The sequence below is a fragment of the Lucilia cuprina genome, chromosome 4 (genome assembly GCF_022045245.1).
Source record: "Lucilia cuprina isolate Lc7/37 chromosome 4, ASM2204524v1, whole genome shotgun sequence".
NCBI lineage: Eukaryota > Metazoa > Arthropoda > Insecta > Diptera > Calliphoridae > Lucilia > Lucilia cuprina.
This window is the reverse complement of record NC_060952.1, coordinates 26,937,119-26,962,689: the sequence shown is the minus strand read 5'-3', so window position 1 is coordinate 26,962,689 and position 25,571 is coordinate 26,937,119. Positions and strand designations below refer to the sequence as shown.

The 25,571-nt window shown below is 28.5% G+C and overlaps 1 protein-coding gene across 3 annotated transcripts in view; it reads right to left on the bottom strand.

Annotated features, from left to right (window-relative positions):
• The window catches only part of LOC111690477 (protein single-minded), a 40,998-nt gene extending 18,973 nt beyond the window's left edge, over positions 1-22,025 (bottom strand). For 2 of the 3 annotated variants that reach the window (XM_046950248.1, XM_023452959.2), the window contains exon 1: positions 9,468-10,383. In XM_046950248.1, coding sequence (XP_046806204.1) covers positions 9,468-9,480 — 13 coding nt within the window. In that variant the 5' untranslated portion in view covers positions 9,481-10,383. Of the gene's footprint in view, positions 1-9,467; positions 10,384-21,780 lie in introns of those variants that run through there. The other variant, XM_046950249.1, reaches the window with a different exon arrangement.
• Between the last annotated feature and the right edge of the window lie 3,546 nt (positions 22,026-25,571).

Sequence of the window (25,571 nt, the reverse complement as noted above, 5' to 3'; positions counted from 1 at the left end):
TATTCCTAAGGGTTCCACAATAGACCACAAGGTCTCCTCCGAGTAAACTCACTAACTTTTGAGCAACCCACGTCACTTATACTTAAAAGTTAAATTTAGAAGTTTTTTTCTATATAAGATTTTTTTCAATCGATTGTCAAAACACATACTAGGATCGTTCTTTCTTGAGGATTTATGAAGCCGTGCATAAAAAATTTTACCTTATACATAGACCCGTTTACAAAAATGATTTTATGTAATCGGGTCTATAATTAAAAGAAGAAAAAAATAACGTTCAAACGTCATTAGGACTTACAGGTTAACTTGATAGTGGTTTACATCTAAATACACACCTTATTAAAAAAAAAATAATGATAAATCAATCATTAGTGTGTAACATCTAACTTTAATTTGTTTCGTTTTTAATACCGAAAGTTAAAAAAATAAAAGATACATTATAAATAAATAAAAAAAGGTAGCAACAGTAACAAGTAAGACAAATAACACCTTTATTATCAGACGACTTCTTGTTATGATAAGTACGTGATTTTTACGTGAAATGTTTAAATGTTTATTTGTATGTATAAGAATTACATTTGTATTTGTACTTTCATGTAAAATGTATAAACATATGTACATATATAAAGAAATAAACTTAAGGCCACCCTTATAAGATTACATATTACAAAAGTAACATACATTTGTACATACATATGTAGATGTGTAGTGTAAGTATATTTATGGCAGACAATAAACATTTTTAGTTGTACTTGATCATCAAAATATGGGGAGAATTAGAATAAGATTTTACCATTCCGTTTGTATTCGATTTTAAGATGCAATATAGAATCGGGGGACTGTATTTAAGAGTTTTTATTTCAAGACATATAATTATATTTTGAATATTACCGCTTTGTGTTCAATGTCCAGAAAACTTGATTTGCAACAGAAAATTATCCAAAATAATAGATTTTAAAGTAATTTGAAAAAAATATTGTTTTAAAAAATTCTATAATCATCGGTCATGAATAACCACCAATATTTTAATTTCATATCAAAAAGAAAGATAACGACTACTGAATATAGTCCCACGATATCTTCTCTATAAGGTTTGCTTCGTACTAAACAACGAAGCAAACCTTCGTTGTTTAGTACGCAATATTAAAAAAATTTATGATTTTATACGTTGGAACAGTTTTCAAGACTTTCTGTAGGTATTTCAAATGTTAATCCATTTCCCGCGGGTATAGATTTTACTGTGATTGAAAAAAAACCGACTAGGGTTTAAAGTTACTTTTTAATTTCTGATTATTTGTAAAACAGAGATTCTTTCATATTAAAATAATAATAAAATTTCACTTGTTTTAAAAATATTTAAAAATTGCTAAGATTATGTATATTAGGGTGATCCCTAATATTATGACATTTTTTCAATTTTTATAATGAACTCAATATTTGGTGAGCTTAGTCTTAAAATGGTAAGACTGCATTCTTGTACTAAATGAGGTTTTTATTAATTTCAGATCAGCACCTTCAATTAATTATAAAAATTTCAATTTTTTTGAACTTGCACAAACATTCCTTATTTAAAGTTCCTTTCCAGAACCTTTCACATGATCTAAAACATGAAAAAACTAGAAGTCCCTTAAAAAAGGAACTTTTGCTACTTTGATTTGGCACACCAAATAATGGCTTCAGGACAAAAATTAAGACAAATGATATATTGTTGTCAGTATAATATGAACTATAAAATGCGAAAATATGCACAAAATATGCTAAAAATTATGCCCCAAAAATATTTCATTGTGAAGGTACATATTAATAGTATTAAGATCTTAAGTTGTTGATATTTATTTAAAAAAAATTCTAAATATGTAAATACGAAATTTGTTGTAAAAATATGAAATACATAAAAAACAAAACAATTTGTTCTAGAAAAATTAAAAAAATATGCAAAATATGCTCTAAAAATTTTGGAAATATGCAAAAATATGCAATTTATGCATCTATAACAAAATATGCAACAACAAATCGATGCCATTTTGTAGCAAATTCTTTGATTCGAAAAGAAAATTAGTTAAGTTATTTTGAGTTACTAACTAAAAACATACATTTGCATAGAAATCCTTGCCCTAGTAATGACAATAAAAAATTGTTTGTAACAGGTATGTATATTGTAAAAAATCCGTACAATCTCATATCAACCAACAGAAATTGTCAGTTAACACTAACAACATATGCATAAAATTTGCACATCTGATAATAAGAATTGTCAAACAATTATCTGACAATGGAAAGTTTATGTGTTTCTGCCAACGTTGTAAGATCTAACAAGCATGTATACATACATAGCTTTAGAACGAAGCATAAGTTTTCTCCATACAAATGGGACCACCCTAATGAACATACATATATACTTTAGCATAAACTAATGTAAGTTCTAAAAATTTCTACCCAATATGCAATTTATTAACATTTAACCTATATTTTCTAAAAGTGTCCTTTTAAAATGTTTGACATTTGTACATAATTTTGTATTTTTTTTTTTTTTTTTTTTTGCCTTACATAAATATGTCTAGTCATACTAAATTTGTTTTCTTTATTTTTTTGTTTTATATTTGTTTTTTTATTGTACTACATTATTTTTTATAATAAATTTCTTATAAAAACTAGCATAGAGTATAAAACAAGGAAAAAATATACATATATATATATACATACATATAAAAATCAATATAAAGTCACGTTTTCAGAAAAAAATCACGTTCAAAAAAATTAAAAGAGAGAAAATGTTTTATATACTTCTGAAATTTCGTTTGAAAGAGTAGATGACTGTATGTATATAACTACATATGATTTAATAGAGTACATACATATGTATGCATGTATCTACGTACGGAATATGTTTCATGGAATTTCTAATAGTAACGGTATTCTTGTTTTATTTTAATACAACTATAGATGAATTTTATTTGAAATGTTTCTAGTTACTATTATTATTTTTGTTGTTATTTTACTTATTGCTTAAGGTAAATATTTTTTTAAGTTAAAAAAAATAAAAAAAAAATGTTATGTACAACATACATACATATGTATGAAGTATATATTACATAATACGATTTCAAAAATTAACTTAAAGGTTTCAAGTTCAAGGTCATTTAAAAAGTTAATGCTTTACAATGTAGATTATATTATTAAAAATCAGATCCGAAATTATATAATTTTTTTTACGCTAAATAATTAAAACACGTATGAGTGTTATATCCGCTAATACCGAATATTATATACTTCATATTAGGTTTTCGAGATTTCATATTCTAAAAATTAAAAATTACCAATTTTTCGGCATAACATTATAAAGCGCAGATACAATATTATTAAAAAAGAATCTTTTATGTTATCTGAAAGTCTAGATGATATTACAAGTTTTATATATATTTACATATATAATAACGTCTCAGATATGATGAAAAGCCTGAGATTGGGATTTAGAGCAACTCATTCTATAAATAACATTTTTGAAAGACATTTGAATATACTTGCTTAGATCTTTCGAAATTTATATATAAGGAATCGAAAAGGTCCAACAGATATACACAGAACAAAAAACCGGGAGAAAAGTACCGTAATTGATACAATCCGTGAGATTACCACGTTTGTTAACATTTAGACAACGAATGTGTATAAAATTTAGATTTCAACAACGAATTGTTGCAATATTGGCAACATTGCGATTGAAATATTATAAACGCGTTAGTATCATTTTATTACCAGGCGTATATAATTAAAAAACGTCTTTTTCCCTCTGGTTATTCAAAATTTTCTAAGGCTAAAAGACAATAAGGACTTTATATAGCAGCTGATATGTTAAAAGCTAAATCCTTATTGGGTTGTAAGATCGGGAGCGGGATAATAATAAAATGATGAGTATGACCACCAATGATTCTATGAAATGTCTTTACGAATACATAACCGTTCGACACAAAGAGGGCTAAGTTCAGAACCTAGGCGAGAGATTCCTACATGACCATTTGAAATATGGAATGGTACGTAGGATCGCAGTGATCCTATGAGATGAATGTAAGATAAAACTTCTTCGAATATGTGTCTGTGTAATATGTCCATTCTTACAGAGCGGTGTTATGGGAACATACATATTTAATAACACCGTGCGACACTCAAAATTAGACAAAAACCGTATAATATACGTCTGAAACTATAAACTTAATGGAGAAAAATATACATATGTATGTAAATATGGAGATCATTTGATTTAGCTGCTGCAGCGGCATGTTGTAAATATTATTTGTTATACTAATAAAAGTAATAATACTGCTTGACCCCCGACAACATACAAATTAAATAAACGTGATGCTACAATGAAAACTAAAAAATACCCAAAATCATTTATAACACCTTACAAATTCTAATGCACGTTTAACATATGGAAACAATTGGAAAATTTCAAACAATATAAAAACCATATACATACGTATACTACAAATCCAACATATGGCAAATGAGAATATGCATAAGATGAACAAAAAAATTTTTTTTCCAATTTTCACCTCAAGTTAACAGTAAAAATCCCCAAAAACCTAAAATATGTGTACAATTGAAGTTCAATTCAAATGAAGAAGCAAGTAAGTAAACACATATGGTTGGTTAAAAGAATGGCAAAAAATATTCATTGGTCTATCTATAAAGTGCGTAAAAATTTACGTGTTTCAAAATGTCAAAATGAAATTTGCAATATGGATTTTCCTTGAACAGTTAGAATATGAACAAAGAAAAACCATCAATAACATACAGACGTACATACATATATGTATATGTGCTTACAATACATTGTATGTACCTATGTACAATGTATGATACATAATGTATCCAGACATCATTCATCTTTTTTTTGTAGAAATGAGCATTAAAGAGAACATTCGGATACAAACCCAGCAAATTACTTTCATTACTATTTATTTATTAGTATTATTCCTTTCAATTTTTCTTAAGTCATCCTCATGTACATATTTTTTTAACTTTTCCGCACTGACCAAAAACGGCGATACCGCCCCATCCATGGGGTAAATGCGCCAAGGGGATGGGACAGATTTGTCATTAGTAAAATAAAAGAAAAAATTACAAAAATAAAAACTTATTTTGCTGTTTTATACCTTAATTGATTAAACAAATCGATTAGTCGGTTTTCAAGTTATTTGCATTGACAGATGTGCCCCTATGGCGAACGATCCCCCTTCTACCCTAGTACCAATCTTAACAATTAAAAACACAAAATGCTAAGAAAAAAAATAGTTATAAAACTGTTCTATAGAAGTGGTATATATACCTACATATATAGCTTTATAAAAGCTTCCAAAGAATCAGTTTCGAGTGTAGCAATTTGCATAAAAAAATCAAATCTAGTAAAACTAGAACTGACTTTAATTATGCGTTCTAGAAGTAATTCTGAAACTAATACTTAACAACATATGTACATGCCTACAAAAGATGGTTTTGGAATTGTTGAAAATAACGATAAAATATACGAATTTTTAGGAAATAAAGATTTAATGAATTTTAAAAAAATTAAATTTTCTAACGAAATTTTTAGATTTTTAACTATTGGTCTTATCGAATCTAGTCCAAGGATATGTAGCTATTTCTTCAATGTTTTGCAATATTTTTTTGGTAAAAGATAATTGATTGTTTTTTAATAAACTTTAAATTTAAGAATCAATGCTTCGATAATAAATATCGAAAAAAGTAAATTCATTTTTTTAAGGTCATAAAATTTTGTAGATAAATAATGTTCTCGCAAAACTAGTGTATGTTGCATTAAGAGATTTAAGTTCACATAAGAACTATTTATGAAAAATTTCATCATCGTAAAAACTGTTTTCCGGGGGCCATTTATATGGGGGCTATGCGAAAACATGGGTGGATTTTGCCTATTTTCAATATCAAACAAACCTTATTAATAGAGAATATTTATACAAAATGTCAACTATTTAGCTTCTCCCGTGTGGACCCTCTATTGATTTCAAAAGATTATATGGATTTGAGGCGAATATTTCGATGTGATACAAACGGAATGACAAAAACAATATACCCCATTTTTTGTCGTTACAAAAAAAAATTAATCTAGCTCATCAAATATTGTCACTTAAACAAATATTTAAAGAATAAGGGTTTCGCCTTTTGTTCTCCATACAAAAGGGGAAACCCTAATGTATATTTGTATGTCGATTACCCTATAAAAGCCAGTTTTATTAATAAGAACAAGTTTAAATTATCACAACAGGAAAGCGAAGCTTACTACCTAAGAACACATTAAACTACACCTATAAAATATTTATGTTAATTTTAGTGTGTGTGTGTGTGTGTTTGTAAAAACATTTAAAATTTTTACTGTTTTTATGGTTCATTCACCGCTTTTTGACAGGCCACTTTATGTAAAATACTGGTAAGCCACATTCATACAAATGCTGTCAAAATAATACACACACAATCCTACATAGAGACATACAGAAACAGTTCTATGTCGACATTTTTTTTTTTGTAAATGAGTACTTTCCTTTCCATAATTTGTTGTTGCAACAATATAACAAAACCATTTCATTGGCTGTCTTGTTACACAAGTATTAAAACGCAAACATTTATGCACACATACATTCATACACATTTCCCCCTACTCACGTTCAGAATTAAAAGAAAAAGTAAAACAAATCTTCGTATATATATAAATAGGTACAAATTGGAATTGAAACTACAAAATAGGAAAAAAAAGTTGTACTTTATATTTGTGTTGTTGTTTGGCGTGTATACACAGTGTCGTCGGCATTGATGTTGCGTTGTTGTTGTTTTTGCTTGCTATTATTGTTTTGTTTTTTCGTTTTTGTCGCGTTTCTTGTTTGTATTATTTTGTTGTGCTGTTTACTTGTCAACGCCCGTTTTCACCCGGTTTGAATGTATGTATGTTGAGTGTTTTGTTGTTTTTTTTTCTCCTTCACTTTGTGTGAGTTAAATTTATTGAGTAGTTTGTATTTTGTTGTCTGGCAACGCCTTTAATGATTGTTGTTATTTATATAGGCAGAGAAACAGACTGACAGTTATACATACATACGTATGTACTTGCAGCAAGGCTGACATGACAGTAGTAAAACATATTCAAATCCATCTGTCTAAGTGTAAATTTTTACATACAAACAACCATAAGTATATTTCTACTCCATTAGAGAACTTTGTTCTCTCTATTTTCATCCCCATTTTAAAAAAGTTCTTGTTTTTTGCTTTAGTCATCATTATTATGTTCATAATTACTATTGTCAATTATTTAACGGATATGCTTTTGAACTTTCATTCGTTATTTGGTTGGTTGGTTGGTTGATTGTTATTTTTCTTCTTGTTAGAAAATCCAACTCATAATTATTTTTTTTTATAACCTAAGGGCTATTACTACTTACTACACTCATTTATTATTATGTTAAGTTATAGTCTGCTCATTAGTTGAAGTCTTCTTGATGTTGTCTTTATAAAATTCAATGTCATTTCTTTTATGATAATTTTGAAAAAGATGTCTTATTTATTAACAGCATTTAAACAAAAAGACATTAGTGGCACAACATTTAAAGTAACAATTGATAAGTTTAAAGTTAATAATTAAAAAATATATTTCAACTAACATTTTCTATAATTATTAAATATATTTTATTAATTAAAAATCTATAGAAAAATATTCTGAATAGAAAATTTACAAAGGTTTAATAATTATTTAATGATTTTTTTCTAAAAAAGAAAATAAATTACATAAAAAGGAGTGAATTGATAATCGGTCATGGCCACCATATGAAATCTAACACTAGGCGCGAAACTACAGGAAAAAATAAGGAAATTTGACAACGGATTGTTGTCAATAGTAAACTTACCACGTTTGTTAGCATTTAGACAACGGATGTGTATAAAATTTAGATTTCGACAACGAAATGTTGCATAGTCGTACATATGTATGTATATAATATGACAACGGATGTTATTGAAAAATTAATAACACCTTGGTGACAATTTGTTACCAGGAGTGTACCCTTAATGTACTTCTTTACATAACGTGCTAAATTTCATAGTGATATAAATAAAAAAATATAAATGCTTTCGAATAAATTATGGACAATCCAAGTCATTTTCTGAAGGAAGTTTTGTATGGAAACTTAGATCAAGAGATACCCAACCATTACGAAATTCGTTATGATCATCTTACAAACACAAAGTGTTTATTAAGATATCAGTATATTTAACAAAATGTTCTCAAAATCTTCGATTGTTTGATGCTTAGGTAAAATAATGAAAAGTTAAAAATGAATCTTTAATTTTCAAAAAGCTTAATCCTTGGACCACAAAGAAATTTGTGCCAAGATTCAACAAATTACCTTTAAAACTGGAACCTGTACATGAACCCACAGACGGACGGACCTGACTTAATCAATTCAGAAAATGATGCCAATACGATTTGAATATTTTCAGAACGTTTTTTTAATAAAATTTTTAATCAAATGCCAATTATAATCAGATTAGTTAATCAAATAATAAATGTAATTAGATGTTAATCACTTTTGATGTTTTTCAGTACAAGATTAATCTTAACCGTGTTGCCATACAACAAAAAACAGAAAACATAAAAAATATAAAAAAGAAGAAGACAATTGTAAATTTAATATACAAATTAATGAAAACTTAACTAAAAAACAAAAAATGTCCCCAAAATTTATACAAAGTAAAAAATCAAACATTTTAATGTTTATTTTTTAAGAAATAGTTTTTTTTTTTGTTTCGGCTGTTCACTCTTTTATCTTTCTTGATCAAGTTTAAACCACATTAATTGGGTATTCACAAAAAACTTTCGAGGATTAATTTACAGTTAATCCATTATCATCCAACTAAAAGTTGGCCCTAAGTCTAATATTTCGGGGCATTGCAAACATTTGTGTCAGATATGCAACTGTAAGTTGACAAGGTAGTTAGACATTTTCTGAACATTTCTCTGACAATATTGTAAGATCTAACAACCGTGTGTACAAAGCTTTAGAATGTACGAATATTTCATTTTGTATGAATCCCACTGTATATATTCGACATTTGATAGTTTATGCTGGACAAATAGAAAAAAGTGATAAAAATTTGAAACAAGTGGCAACATACTCATGCCTAAACAAACAGTTACAATAAAAAAGAAATACGATATTGTAAATACAACAAAAAATTAACACTAAAACTAAAAAATACGATCCTTTAAAAAGGGCACTCGCGTAAAAATAAAATGTACTTTGCTCTTTGAAAGAATAAAAAAAATATGAAAATGAAACCTACATTAAAACCAGACAGAAACATAACAGTGAGTAATAAAAGCATAAGTATAACAAGGGAAGGGGGAATACAAAAAGAAGTAAAGTAAACAATAATATAAAATTGAATATAAAACAAGAAAGAAATCACATTACTTTTTGGATCCATTTCGTTGTGAGACCAAGACAGGGTAGTTAATAATCCAAGGCAGCATAGCTAAAAGAAGGCAGACAAACAACGGTCAATGGAACCACATTAATCCAACAGCAGCAATGCAAGCAAATGTATCAGTTAAAGTAGTAGTATTTGGACGTTGGTTGACAAATGTTTACAAATAACAGACAGCCGCCATTGACTGACTGGTCTTGTCTTGCTGGTTTTGGATTTTTGAAAATAATTACTTTTTTTTCTTCTTTATTTTTTAATTTGAAATCACTTCAAGCACCATAAACATTAATGTAAGAATTGATCATAAACATTTGTTTAAGCTTCTGTATATTTTCAAGTTTCTTGTTTTATAAAGCACTTTATTATTTATGTTTATTTATTATTTTTTGTTTGTTTATTAAGATCAAATAACACTTGTTGTTAAATAAAAAAAAAAACTGTTTGAATCCCTTTAAGAAACGTTCAACTTTCGCGTTTAAAATTTGTTTATAATAGACGTGAGGATACCAGACTTTTTCTCAAAAATTTTTTATATGAATTTTTTTTTAACAAGATCTTGTTAAACATGACATAATGGTCTATTTATTTTTTTATTAATTTTTTTTACGAAAACTTTTCTATGTCTAATTCTGTGTCTTTTAAAACGCGTTATGTGTTGTTGGTTGTTGTCGTTGCAACTGAATACTTCAGAACATTCGAAATCTTTATGGAGCCCCTATACTTTCAATCAATTTCATTACTACTACAACAACTACAACTGCTATTACTACTACTGCTATTAAGAACTCACTAACCACTCACTACTGCTGTGAACAATCATCGTCGTCAGCAGCACAACTAACCAACCAACAATATTCTCGCAAATACAACGATAAGTTTATGAACAATAATTGCTAATTTTTTTTAAATGAATTTAATAAAGTGCATTTTTTTTAATTATAAAACTATACTTATTTGTCAGAGTTAAGAATTATTTTATTTCTGCTCAATTTGTATATGAAACAGAATAAATTTTATTGATAATTTTCAATCAAAATCAAATTTATAGAATTTTCCAAAAAATATAAAATTTGACACAATATTTTTTTTCTATATATGTAAAGTTTTACTTCACAATTTCTATAGATAGTTTGACAATTTTGAAGTTTGTCAGAAGTTTTTGAAAAAGTGAAAATGTATTCAAATTTTTTGAAGAATAAAAACAGGAGAAACAGGAGACCTTATATCTAAATATTTTTAGACAGATTTTGACTCGTATGAAACTTACATATGTCGAATTTCATCTATATACTAGTATTTTTCGTCATTTCTGTAGTGGAACTTATATGGGGGGTAGGGTCAATTATGGACCGATCCTCATAAAATTTTGAATAGTCTTTTTTTTAAGATCTTAAGATCTTTTTTTAAGATTTTAAGATCTTTTTTAAAACAATTATTCAACAATTAATACTTTTGAAAATAATTTATTAGTTTTGGTCTTCTAATTTAGTTTTTAGTAGTTATTTCTCTTTTTCTGGAATATTTAAAGTTTCAAATTGTAATGTTGCCTCCTACGAGGGCAATGTCATTGAATTTTAAAATAAATCCAGACAAATCAAAATTTCTTAAAAATTTATTAATTTTTAATGATGATATAATGTAGAGAAATTTTGATCAGATATATTTTATTAAAATTCCAGTAAACTTGTTCTGTTCTTACAATTACCATAATAATTGAAGTAATTTTTTAGAAAATATTTTACTGCACCTAATCTTGGTTTTACCTGGAAAAAATTCTGTTCTGATTGTCTATATAATTAACTGGCGTTGTCCGTGACTTTTGTTGAGTTTGCATTAAAGTGCAATATTTATTATTTTTTATATTTTACAAAAAAAAAACATTTCTCTATAATTTCTTTTTTATTTCATTTTCACTACTTTATCAATTTCATAATTCAAGAACTTTCATATTTACTTTTACCGCCTTCAAAAACTGCTGATCGTTTTTAGTTTTCTTTATTTTTCAATGTCAAGTTATTATTTCACTTTCATTTTTTTAGAATTTTACTTATTAATTTTTTTTTTGGAATTATGTTTTAATTTGTAAACATTGTGAACTTCTTTTTTTAGTTTTGTAGTAATAAGTTTTGAATGTCAATATGTTGACGTCATTAAATAAATAAATGATTTTTTTTTTTGAAAATCCAGCTTAAAGTTTTCTTTTGTTTAAGTTTTTTTGTTGTCCCTTTGCTGATCACGCGAATTATACTTTTGTGTTTTTTGTTTTTGTAGTTTTTAGATCTCGTCTGTGCATTAAATTGTGTTTCTTGAGCACGTGGCTTTTGTTTTGATTTTATTGTTGAGTTAATAGTTGTTGTTATTATTGTTTAGATATGGTTTATTGTTTATTCTGCGAAATTTATTTAACAATTGTTGTTTTTTAATAATGTTTTGATTGGAAGTTATTAAATAATATGTATTCAGATTGTGGGAATCGAGTTTTTTAAGGAGGAGTTTGAAACAGTGGTTCGTTAGTTGAAAGTCTAAACTGTAGACTTTATAATAAAGGTTTAATAACCTCTTTTATATTTTTTGTCTTCTTGAGATATCATAGTTTTAAGTTAAAAACGCGTCATCGTGTTCTAATGTTTGAAAAAGTCGAAAGTCGGCATATTAGACTTTCGAATGTCATAATAAATGGTTTTAGATAAAGGTGCCTTCGCTCTGTTATAGCGGATTCTTTCAAATATTAGGCTACGATACGTCGTGTCAAACTTAAGGTTATATATCTCTTAGAAATGAAAAAATATACATTATTAAACCTTTATTATAAAGTCGACAGTATAGACTTTCAGATGACATGATCAGTTTTGCACAAAAATATATTACGCACTGTTAAAACTATGGTTAAAAATGACTCTTTTTAAACTATAGGGCACGATATCTGAGTTTCAAAAATTAGACATAATAAATAACGTTTTAAACATGGTTAAAAACAGGAGTTATTCAAAATATAGGGCACGATGTATTGAAAACCTAATGTGATGGAGAAATTTTGAATACACCCAGAAAAAAAACAAGTAAGATGTTATAGTCGGGCGAGGGCGACCATATAATACCGTACACATGTTACAAAAATAAAATGTGATTTAGTTTTCATAATAAAACATTTAAGTTGAATTGTACCGTGCTTTAGATATACATATTTAAACCTTTTATTGTTGAATCGAATTGTGGACATTTATATAAAATTTTGAAGGGGGCTTTTTATAGGAGTAGTGTCAAATGAAGCCTTATAATTATAAACTTCATGAGGATTATCAAGACTAGTATATATGTTGGTTTTGAAGCTTTTTGTCGAGATATGAGTTTATTAAACATAATTAATAACTTGAAAGCCTTTTTTGATGGGTTCAGTTGTTAGGAGGGTTAGGTGAAATAATGGACCCGTGTTAACCATTTTCAATAGACCGGAGACGAAGGTACCATAGAAAATCATGTACATGTAATTTCATTGAATTATCTCCAAAATTTCGACCTTTAGCTTAATTACACGGTTTACAAGCCCTATTCGGAGGTTCAGTTATATGGGAGCTCGGTGAAATAAGGGACCGATCATAACCATTTTCAATATGCTTCGTCCCTGGGACAATAGAAGATCAAGACCTCTAGTTCGATTTCAGGGTTTACAATGATGGACAGACAGACGGATATAGCTAAATCGACTCAGAAAAGATGCTAAGCCGATTGATATACTTAAGGTGGGAATAGGACCAATATAATTATGCGTTCCAAACATCAGCACAAATCCAATATACCCTCCCTACTAAAGTAATATAGGTTATAATAACTTCCAAAGAAGCGAAAAAGAAGTAGAATTTACTCCATGGAAGTACTAAAATAGAACTGAAGAATTGATGATTTTAACACAGGCTTATCATAGGAGGAATGTCTTTTTTCTTTTGATTCCAAATTCACTACATCTGAAGTCATTCCCAATAAGTAATTTTTATGTTCTTTTTATAACTTCTACAGAAGGTAAAAAATTCACTTACTGCTACTTTTGAAGTGATGATAAATGTTATTCTTTTGGAAGTACTTCGTTTACTTTTTTCTGAGCAAATGCGGATTTAGCACATTCCAATTCTTTAGAAAAGTATATTAAAGTCACTGTTTCGTTAAATTTAAAATAAATATGCATACTTCTTATTTAATTTAAATTAAAAAAATCCCTGTAACATTTCTATTGAAATGGAACACTGCTATATATATGCCTTATCCTTTTAATCTATTTTATTATAATTTAAAATTTATTCCTAAACGCGTACTGTCATTTTTATTCAATAACAATATTTAAAAAAAGAAAAATCCTTAAAATCGATAAGCTAAAAAAAATACTAAAAAAATAAAACAAATATAACAACAAAAGGACGTGTCATAAGAATACTTTAGAAATTTTTAAAACAAAATTTAAAAAAATATACAAATAAATAATTTAATTGCAACATTTAACAAACCAAAATACATTGCTATTGTTGTAAACACGTTCAAAAAATTTCCAATCGAATTTTTTTCGATCAGGATAAGATTGAACATGAAAACAAAATATTGAATGGATCAAAAAAAAAGAACAATAATAAAATTTGTTAAGGATGTAATTTGTTCGCTTATCTCCAGTATACGAAAGAACGTACATACATGTACATATGTATGTATCAAGCATAAACGCATGATGACAATAACAAGATTTTGCAACAATATTCTTGTCTTATTGTCCTGTTGTTGTTTTTCTTGTCTTATTGTCCTGTTTTGTTGTTATCCTTAGATCGGATAACTCGCGGCTACCCGCATTCTTTACATTTATTCTATATGTAATATGTTCTTTATTATTTTTATACTTTCTTTGGAGTTTTATAAAGGGTTTTTGAAGCAAAACATTTTTTTTTTACAAAAAGAGGGTAAATTATATTTTATTATTTATCAGTTTTTCTAACTGATTGATCGAGATATTGATCTCTTAGCAAAATAATTTAAAAAAAAAATTACATACACAATTACGTCTTTTTTGTGTTTATTATGAAATTTAATCAAGTTTAGACAACTTTATTCTCATTTATTTAAAATGCTGGAATTGTATGTGTTTATACTGAAATGAAGAAATAATTATATGGAAATTTTTATTACAATTACCAGTAGGCGTTTTTAAATAGAAATAACAAAGTTTCGTTTGTTCTTTTTGTACAATATGCACTTGTTTTTTAGACTATTCTACGTATTCTTAGGTAAATTATGTTTGAAATTCTAAACCATTATAAAGTTGTTAGTAAATGCGCAGTAAAACAAGTATGAAAAGGAACATTATATAATTATGCCCGACTATATAATTCCCTACACCAAATATAAGAAGTTATTGAAAAACTCTTAGAATTATGCAAAATTCTTCATGTCTTTAATCGAAAAGTAAGATTTCGGGGCACACATGAAAGTCGGCTTGGGCTCCGCCTACAATGTCACAATTACAAACACAGGGAAAAGAAGGAAACGGTCTTCCATCTTCTCTACGAATGCCCTGCTCTATCCTTTAAGAGAACCCATTTTCTTAGCAGTTACATTCTATCTCACCTTTGTAAGATAACTAGGTCTAAGCTTAATGATATCTTGAGATTTGTCACGTAGTATACATTACTACATCTGACAAGTTGATCCCCCCGGGGGCATGTTACTTTGGTAAAACCTCCACCTTGGTGTTATTGCAGTCCCGGGGAATAGAGGGGTTTTCCAATACCTCTAGTCTAGCCGGGACTAAAAAATTAGTTACAGTATACTGCCTGGCTTAGTCCTTGCATAGATTGAAAAGAGGTCGAACCAAAGCACCACATAATCTGGTACTACGAGTGCCCGCAGGACTATGTCCTGGTTAGTCAGTTGGTTGAGGTTCCTTTGGGATCCACTTATACCGAATATGGTTTTAACCAAAAGAGGGAAGTGTGAGTTGCGGTTAAAAGACTGATGTAAGGTAATGTCAATATTTCGGTATAAGTTCGGTGCTGTTGCCGAAACAACAAATACCCCACAAAGGAGTGACTGTGGGACTAAGTGTGGAAATAAGTTGGTATTAATTGTTTATGGTACGGGATGAATGTGAGGTACGGCGGGCCTCACCCCACCCGTCCATTTACAATAATTGCTTCCTGATTTCTTCATTGAAGGATTCATGGGCAATGGTAGACCGTTGTCAAGTCTACACAGTGGATGAAAAAGACCACCGTGGGATAGGTCATCTTTGACTCTACTTGACTATGCGCGCGAAGTAAACTACTACGTTAATCAACCAACCAACAAGATGTCGAGTGATTCTAGTTGTTACGGTAATGTACCAAAAATGGTACTATTTTAAACGCTTAATTCAAAAAAGTACCACTTGGAAAACGAAAAAGTACCAGAAAGTTACCTTTTATTGAACGCAATGGTGTGCAATTATTTAAAGGTTTAATATTAAGAAAAATTTTAAAAATTTAAGTCGAAAAACGAAAAAGTATCAACATGTTTATTTATATTTCTTGATTTAAACAAAAAGTACCAAAAAGTCTCAGAAAAAGAAGTAGTATTATCCTCAGGGAAGTACTGAAACAGACCTGAAGAAGTGATGATTTTAAGACAGGCGTGTCATAGGAGGGATGTCCTTTTTATTTGATTCCAAATTCACTACATCTGAAGTCATTCTTAGGAAGTAATTTTTATGTTTTTACAACTAATTTGACTGAAATAATATTAACATAAATAAATAAAAAAAATCACTTAGTGCTACTTCTGAAGTGGTGATAAATGTTATTTTTTGAAAGTACTTCCTCGTATTTTTGCTGAGGTGTGTTCCTAGGTTAAATATTATAAAAAATACAGAAAGTAACTGTTGAATAGCAAATTGTTCACACATATATTTTATTTTTATTAAAATCCTTTATTTCTGATTATAGTTTCATTATTGTGGAAAAATCCAAAGGTGCCTGTTGAATAATGAAAAAGTACCAAAAGGTTCACTTTTTATAGATTCTCATTTACTCCATACACTGCATTCTTAATTTCATATTTAAAGGATCAATATAATACAAAATTTCCAAAAGTTTCAGTTGAAAATAGAAAATTTACCGTAGGCAGTCCTTTATACCGAAGTTACAAATAAAACCATTTTTTTAAAACTTTTAACAAAATTCTCTCAAAGTGAAGTCATGTTCTATAATGAAAATATTCAGCTCTCTAGCTCGTACCGGTTAGAATAAAGGTCATTATTAGATCGCCTTAGAGAGGATATAAGAAACTAGATTTATAAAACCAAAGTTTAATAAACACTGATCAATTTTATATTCTGACATGTTTTTTAGTGATTTAAAATTCCAACATTTCTAACAATCAAATAGTACTCTATTTATGGATTTATTATTATTTTTCCATTTTCAAATTCACATACTCATGCTCTCCAGCAACAGCAACAACGAACAAAAAAAAATAATCTCAAACTAATATTAAGTGTCGTTTTTACGGCTCATTGATAACGCGTTACGCTAAGATCCTATTACACGGAAGTTTTCTTTGTTTTTGTTATTGTTTTGCTGTTTAATTTTTCCAAGATATAAGTAATTTTCTAAATACTTCATCATTTGTCGTAATAGACACTGTGACGCTACATTTACTATATGATAAGCATTTACTGGGGCAGGGGAGTAACATATAAATAATACAACAAAATCATTTGGTTTCTAGAGTAGAGTAGAGTTTAAAACGATTAGCAACGATCTAAAGAGGGTTTTGCGGCTCAATCACATTACATACATATTACAACAAATTATGTAGATTGAGCATGAAATTGTAAAGTATATATGGAAAACGACCGTTCTGTCGGTTGGTCTCTTGATGAGTGTGACACAATTGCAACATTTGTATATGATTGTATGTATGTATACTTGCAACACTTTAGTTATATGTATTTCTAAAGAAATCTATGTAAAAAACACTCAACATGTATATTATATTTTTGTATTATTTTTAATGTTAATAGTACCTAGTTTTAGTTGTTGTTGTTTGTCACACATGCGTTGCAAAAACATCGTCGTCTTCCTTTTGCTGCTCTTTTGTCGTCTGCCTAGTTACTAATAAAATGTCACATTGTTGCATGTTAAAGTTTTAGGATTTTTTTTTATTTTACAACAGACATTTAAAAGAATTCATTACACAGTGTAACAAAATTACAAGTTGGGTAATAGTGGATTATAATTCAGTTTGTAGGTCCAGAAGAGAAATTCACAATACTACCCCAAAAGTTTTCAGTTTCCCCCCCAAAAAAACAGATTTTTAATTGTTGTGCGACTTTTATCTAAAATTTGTTAACTCAATTTTGAAAGTCAGTCGGACAGACATGGCGATGGAGGTTTCTCTACAACTTATGATCAACAAATTCAAATATAAGTTCCCAAAGCTTTCCTGTAACTATATGGTTTTCATATATAAATTTTTACTATTAGACTTTTTCAGATTTATCCCTTTCTTTTACAGCTCTTACTGATTTCTGTGTAAAGATCCTCAAACAAACAGAAAAGAAATAACAACAAAATTACAAAAAAAAAAAAAAAACATCACTTTCCATTTGTTCTGGAGTTGGTCAATTGGTCGCACATACTAATTTAAGTTATTGTGAGCTAGTTTTCTGTCTTTTTAAAAGCCACGCGCATCTTCTCTCTTAACACCTTGAAATTGTCATCATTATTGTATACAAAAAAAAATTTCCTAAAATTCCAAAACTCCATTCACTTAATAATGTCTGTCGTAATCGGTCGTAATACTGTGTTGTGACAGTGTTCGTGCATAATTTTGATTTTTCTTCTTTAGAAAATTATGCGTATATTAGGAGAATGTTTTCTGTTGTCATAAAGTTAATTCATATTTTTTTGTTATTTAATGTCTGGAGTTTTTTGAAAAAAATATATATACATATTAAAATTGTCTCCCTTTTTTAAATAATTTATTTTTTTATTTCAATTCTTTGAAAATCATATATTTTTGCATATTCCAAAAGAAACTTTAAATACATTTTGCATTTAACGGATAATTTATTTTAATATTTTATTGCATTACTTTATGGTTATTTTTAATGTATTTAAATATATACTTCATAATAATTAAAGAAAATTATTCAAAAAGGGAAATAAATACTGTCATTAAGAGTGATGTTAATGGTTGAAAATTTTAATATTTTTGTTTATTTTTTAGAAAATTGTAGTAGAAAAATTTCAATAAAAGATTTTAAAAGTTTTGTTATAAAAGTTACAAACTTCATCATATGTAATTATAAATAAATTTCAAAATTAAGTAAAACTAACTGAAAAAAGTTAAATTGTTATGAAAGAACGGAAAAAACTATTATAATCACCACAATGCACTAAAAAATTAAAGATATGCGCTTATAATATGCACTATAAAATGGGAAAATATGCACTAAAAATGTAAAAAAATATGCACCAAAAAATATTTCTTTATGAAGGTACACATTAATAGATATTCAGATCTTAAGTTTTTGACAACAAATATACAGGTTTTTAAGGACTGTTTTATGTACTATAATACCACAAATCTAAATATGTAAATACCAAATTTGTTGTAAAAATATAAAATACACAGAGAAAACAAAACAATGTGTTTTAGTAAAATTAAAAAAAATATGCAAAATATGCTATAAAAATGTTGGAAATATGCATAATATATGCAATTTAAAGCAAAATATGCAATTTATGCATTTTTAACAAAATATGCAACAATAAATCGAAATTTAAATTTAAAAAACTCTCTATCTGAAGGTTTGAAAAAAAATTCGTAGAAAAAAATCTTTATCTGATACAAATTTGTTAATAATTTTGAAATTAATACAAAATTTTAAATTCTTTTTATATAAGGTTTAGAATATGGTCGTAAAAATATATTGTAGAAGAAAAAACTCAAAAATTTTCTCGTACTAGCGAGATAAACAGTTTTTTTTTTTGCTCTCCTGAAAACTTGTGTTATTTTAGATAGAGACTATTGAATATAGTTCCTCGATATATACATGAAATACAGAGAAAACAAAACAGTTTGTTTTAGATACATTAAAAAATATGCAAAATAGGCTGTAAAAATTTTGGAAATATGCAACATATATGCAATTTATGCATTTATAAGAAAATATGCATCAACAAATCGATGCCTTTTTGTACCAAATTCTTTGTTTCGAATAGAAAACTAGTTAAAATTTATTTTGAGTTACTGACTAAAACAGACATTTGCATAGAAACCCTTGCCCTGATTATTATAATCAGTTCAGTGGTTGTGGTTTAAACTACAAAGCTATGCCTAAACATTTAATCGGCCACAATATCGGAAAATTTGTATTCGATGTTGGCTTGGATCTCATCCATTTAAGGGGTTATCTCGAAAAAAAGGAAATTATACATAGATTTTAACCCTTTCAGGGTCATTTTTTGAATTTGAGTTTTCTCTAGTGAGTTAAATAAGTTAAATATATTCGACATTCCAAAACAGTCACCAAAAAGTACCACCCATATTTTTTATGAATAATGTTTTGTAAAATGTCATCTTGCATTTATATCATTGCAATACCATTTAAATCTGTATAGTCCGATCTAGTAAAATAATATTTTTTAGTCATTATTGACACATTCTTAAAGTCTGATTTTAAAATACTTTAAAAATACGGAAGATCTTAAAATTTATACTCAAAAAGTGCCTTAAAACATAACCACCGAAAGGGTTAATTTAAAGTCCATATATTTGCATTCAGATAACCAAACAAAAATAAAGATGTTTCCTGCTGTTGTACAGTATAGTATATTGCAAAAAAAGTCAAATCTTAAGGACGCAATATCTCCAAAACTTTAAAAGGTTATGTTAGGTCTAAAGAAATATACCTAGGCCACAATCGAACCTTTTCATATAAAAGAAAAATTTCACTGAAATAATACTATTTTACAATATTTATAAACTCAGTTTCATGGACGTAATTTTTAAGATTCTTTCAATCAGTGTTTGTCAGGAATGTTATTTCCGAAATAACTTCACCTCAAAAATAATTGGACAAGTGCCTGACAGTGGCGAAGGAAGTTGTCCTCTCCCTCCTTTCTATATTTGTCTGTAATAAGTAATCCTGTATGTCCACTTACAATACCTGGACTACTAACGTCAGACTTGCTCATTTTGAGGAGATTTATCATCTTTTTTCATCAGTTTCATTACTACAAGAAACAATTTTTAATTCAGCTTTCTTTGCGTCGTACGGTTTTGCATTTGTCAGGTTAACTGCCTCGAGCTCCTTTGCCTTTAAAGCTATTGCATTAACCCTTTCGTTGTCGACTACTTTCGAGTGACCTGGTACCCATATGAAGTAAACCTTACCTTTGGAAGAGTATTTAGTTTAAGCTTTCTTAAAATCCAATCTATCACCTGATATCGCCCAAATTGTTTGCCTGGTTGACGGTATATATATATATAAAGAGCTATGGTCGCCATAGTTTTTTATTCTAATCCAATTTTTTATTAATAAATTAGTTAATTAAACATTTTAATTTATTAACCCTCTTTTTCACAAACAATATTTTTATTTTATAAAAGGTTTATAAAACAAAATTTCCATGCAAAACCTAATTTATAAACCGTTTATTAATTAAACTTTTTGTTTGTAAATAAAGGAGTAAATATTTAATTTATTCAATTAACCTGACCTGCGGTAGGTTAGTGTTCAAATTTCATAGACTGGGTTCAATGCCCATCTGAGGCACTGGTTAAGGAGTGCACAACTGAAAGAGGCCTATGTATATATCTTCGGACAGGATGTATATTCATTCTCCTTTTAAACTAACTAATGTATAAATCCATTTTAAATATTTACTTTCAATATTTTTAATTTGTGTAAAATTAGTGTCGTCGGTTATATTACGATGATATTACGATACCTGATGTAAAAAATTTTGAAAATATAATTTTTTTTTAGGAATTTCACAATATTTTGAATAAAAATTACTAGCAATATTTCCGACGGGATCCATTACAAAGGAATTTTTGATGAAATTGTTTGATATTATTTGGAAAAATATGATGACGCATGTTTATGGTTAAATGACTTATTTTATTTAATTTACTACAACACATGTTGGCCTATTAGTACTTAGTTCAAAAACCCCAAAATTTGAATTAAGCCCTACTTGTGGTAAATGAGCAAAACTTATAATGGTTTCTAAAAATTCTTATTAGATAAAAAAATATGTAAATAAAATTTGCACTTACTTTTGTCAAGTATCCGTTTTGCCGCCGGTAATTGTTTTAAACAGCACACAAATATCCGCTAAGAAAATTGTCCGGTTAAAAAATTCCAATTGCTCCAGATAAGAAATTTTGTTCAGGTGGTAAAAAAAATTGTTATAGGCAGGGCAACATCAGCAGCATATTTTTTAATTAATTGTATTTTTAAAATTTAAAAATAATTTGTTTTTTTCACAAGCCACAATAACAAATTTTAGTTTTTTTTCTATTTTAAACTTAAATGCTCTTCATTTAAATTTTTAAGGATTTTTTTTAGATACAGCATTTTCACAAAAAACTGATATTTTTAATTATTTTCTAAATTTTATTATGTGTACGTAAAAAATATTAACGTCACAATTATTAATACACTTTTATAAGTAACGATTGATTTAATTTTCTTTATATTTTGTTTTTATTTCTCTATTTTTTTTTCTACCATGCATTAAGCTCTTTAATGAGTAGATACAATTTTTTGCCGTTATGTATAAGATTTTTTTGTTTTCAAATAAACTTTAAAAAAATATACAAAATAGAATTTTTTTTAAATTAATTAAAATAATAATGATATTTTAGCGCGTTTTATAAGACACGAACAAATCACGACGAATGAAGAAACGCAATTGGATATTTAAAGATGAAACAAACTGATGAAATGGTCCATCAACATCCACAACAAAAAGCCATTGCTACTATATACAACAGCAACAAAAACATGGAGAACAACGCATACGCTTTACAACAAGAAGAACGAACATTCATTCAACTTCTCATAAATGAACTTGTATAAAGAATGGGAATTGCAACGGAAATGAACCAACAAACGAACGAACGAACGAACGAAGGAAAGACGGCAGACGGATGTTAAAGGAACAAACGAAAACAGCGAATGGCAGCAATTTGCTGTTGACGTCTGCAGCGAATAGATTAAATACAAAATTTAACTACGACGTAACGTACTTTTATATAATTTGAAATAATTTTAAACTCATATGACTAAAAAGAAATTTGGATAGAAAGATAGCTAACGATTAATTGAATATACAAATTTTCTAAAGTATTGTTAACGACACGTACATATTCCATATGACGTACACACATCCATTTGAAGTGAGAAAAGTAAGAAAAATAAACAAAATACAAAACTCCTCTATTGACGTCAACTTCGCGGTCAACGTTATTTTGTTGTAGAATTACGTGTTTTAAAATTTGTTTTTGTAACTACTTGTCTCAAAGTTGAACGTGTGTTTTGTGGGTTTATCCTGCTGCGTAAAACGCTGCATGTGTTCAGCTGCAGAGCAGCAGCAACAACAGCAACATAAACAATACTCACGTGCAGTTAAGAACACAAAAGGAGAAAACGTGTATGTTTAATATTTTTTTTTGAGTTAAATAATAGTGCGAGGGCGCAACGTTGACGTTAAGTGAGTGAATGACTGTTAAAGTGTTGGTGTATTTAAGTGAAGTGATTGGTTTTTATATGTACATTATTCATTCATTCACTCAGTCATTCATTCGTTTGTTTATATTTAAACACTCAACTTATTCTCATAGAGTGCGGGAAATTTTTAAATAATCCTGGCGATCAATTCGTGCAGGTTTGTCATAATCTTAGGGAACAATGACTGTGATTTTCGAATTTTCTAATGTGTATTGAATTATTCAATGTTAAACAAGAGTGTTCAACATCCTCTCTTGTTAATATATCTCTCGAATCGTCCTATAAATCTTTTATACCACGTAATCCATAAGATTTTTAACTATTCTTCTATTCTTTGTTGGCTTTCGTTCAACCAGTCTGTCTTCTGTATTAGGTTAGAGTTCACCAAATCTCGTAAACTTACCAAATTTCCTCATGCAAGCTGGCTATTCAATATCTTGATTCTGGAAGCAGCGCAGACTACCAAACCTATCATTCCCACGACAATCGGTTCTTCGCATCGAAACGGCTAGAAGTTTAACGAACAATGACCAAGGATTGTCAACTCAGCTACACCGACTTTACACGTGTCGCTGCTACAATAACAACAACAACCAAACCCATAGTGTCCCACAGGTAAGAAGTATACATCTTTCATAAAATTGGAAAACCAATGGATCTCTACTAATATTGAGATATAATCTTTCGCGTCTTCTACTCCCAGTCCCTGATGCTTAAAAATTAAGGAATAAAAATTAACCGGAATTGGTAGAGGGGCCCTCAATCTCAGTGTCATTCAATGCAATTTGAGGGTTCAACTTCTTCGACAAAGATTCTCGATGACACATCTAATTATCTTTACGACCAATAAGCGTTCAGGTTATCCAATGCAATCATTGTTCAATTTCCTGTCTTGTACTAAAATCCATATACTTTAAAGCTTAAAGAATTTAAGGAAGGGTCAACAATCTCAGTGTCATACAAAAAGGAATCTGGTTCATAAAGAATATTCCTATTAACTGGGCCAATAAAATGCAACAAATGTTTCATTCTAATAAGAGTTTGTCAATCTGCGATCTTTATTCTTACTGCCCGTAAAAGAACGCACAGCCACTACCATAGAATTACCAATTTTTCCCAATATTAATGTCTAAGTGCTTTTCCTTTACAGTCAATGTCGCGGGGTCTCAATTTTGCATCGCTTTTAATATTCCTATTAATTTGCCATTAAAACGCAGCAAAGCTATCATATTCCCGGAAAGGAACGCAAAGACATTTCCACATTCCCAATATTTAAGTCTAAGTGCTTTTCCTTGGCAGTCAATGTCGCTGGGTCTCAAATTTTCATCGCACTTAATATTCCTATTAAATTGACAAAATAAAAAGCAGCAACGTTATCATATTCCCGTAAAGGAACGCACTGCCACAGCTATTGAATTTGATAATTTTTTCCAATATTTACGTCTAAGTGCTTTTCCTTTGGCAGTCAGTGTCGCTTGGGTCTCAAGTTTTCATCGCTCTTAATATTCCTATTAATTTGCCAATAAAACGCAACAAAGTTATCATTCTAATAAGAGTTGGTCAAAATGCGATCTTGATACGGACAGCCACTGCCAATTTTTCCGAATATTTACATCTAAGTGCTTCCTTGCAGTCAATGTCGCTGGGTCTTAAGAGTTTATAGCTCCTAATTATCCGAAGACAGTGCTTGAAAACTATAAGACATTTTCGTTCAATTCCTTAATATATCATTATTTTAAGTCTCTCAAATTTATCAAAGTGATCAACATAGTTTGGTAAGTCACCATCACAATAGTTCTCCCGATCTCACCTCTCTGATCTCTAACTCCTTCAGTGTCTGAGAACTCAAGGTAGAGTTTGAGTATGCCCACTCATATCAAGGATTCATTTTTTTTTTCAAAACTCAAGAGATATTTAGATTCTGTTGCTATAATTGAAATATTTTAATTAAATACATTGAATAATTCAACACTTTTAGATACATTTTTAGAGAAATTGTGTTTCATTTTGACTACTATTATCTTAACTAGGTTGATTTCGTCTCAATATACATATTTATACTAAAAAAGTAACACTATTAATAAAAATATATGTATGTTCATTTTTGTTAAATAATAACTTCCATTTTCATCGTTTATTCTTCATTTAAAAAAACATTCCTTTTCGAGTGTTTCCTTTCTCATGATTATATAGTAAAGTATGTACGTTTCCACATAGTTTCTTTCTATTGTTATCGTAAGCTCCATACAAACCAAAAAAAATCCAGTTGTTTCATTTCCATTTCAAAATAATTTATTAACGCGCAGCCGCTCTTAAGACATCCTCATTATTTAGG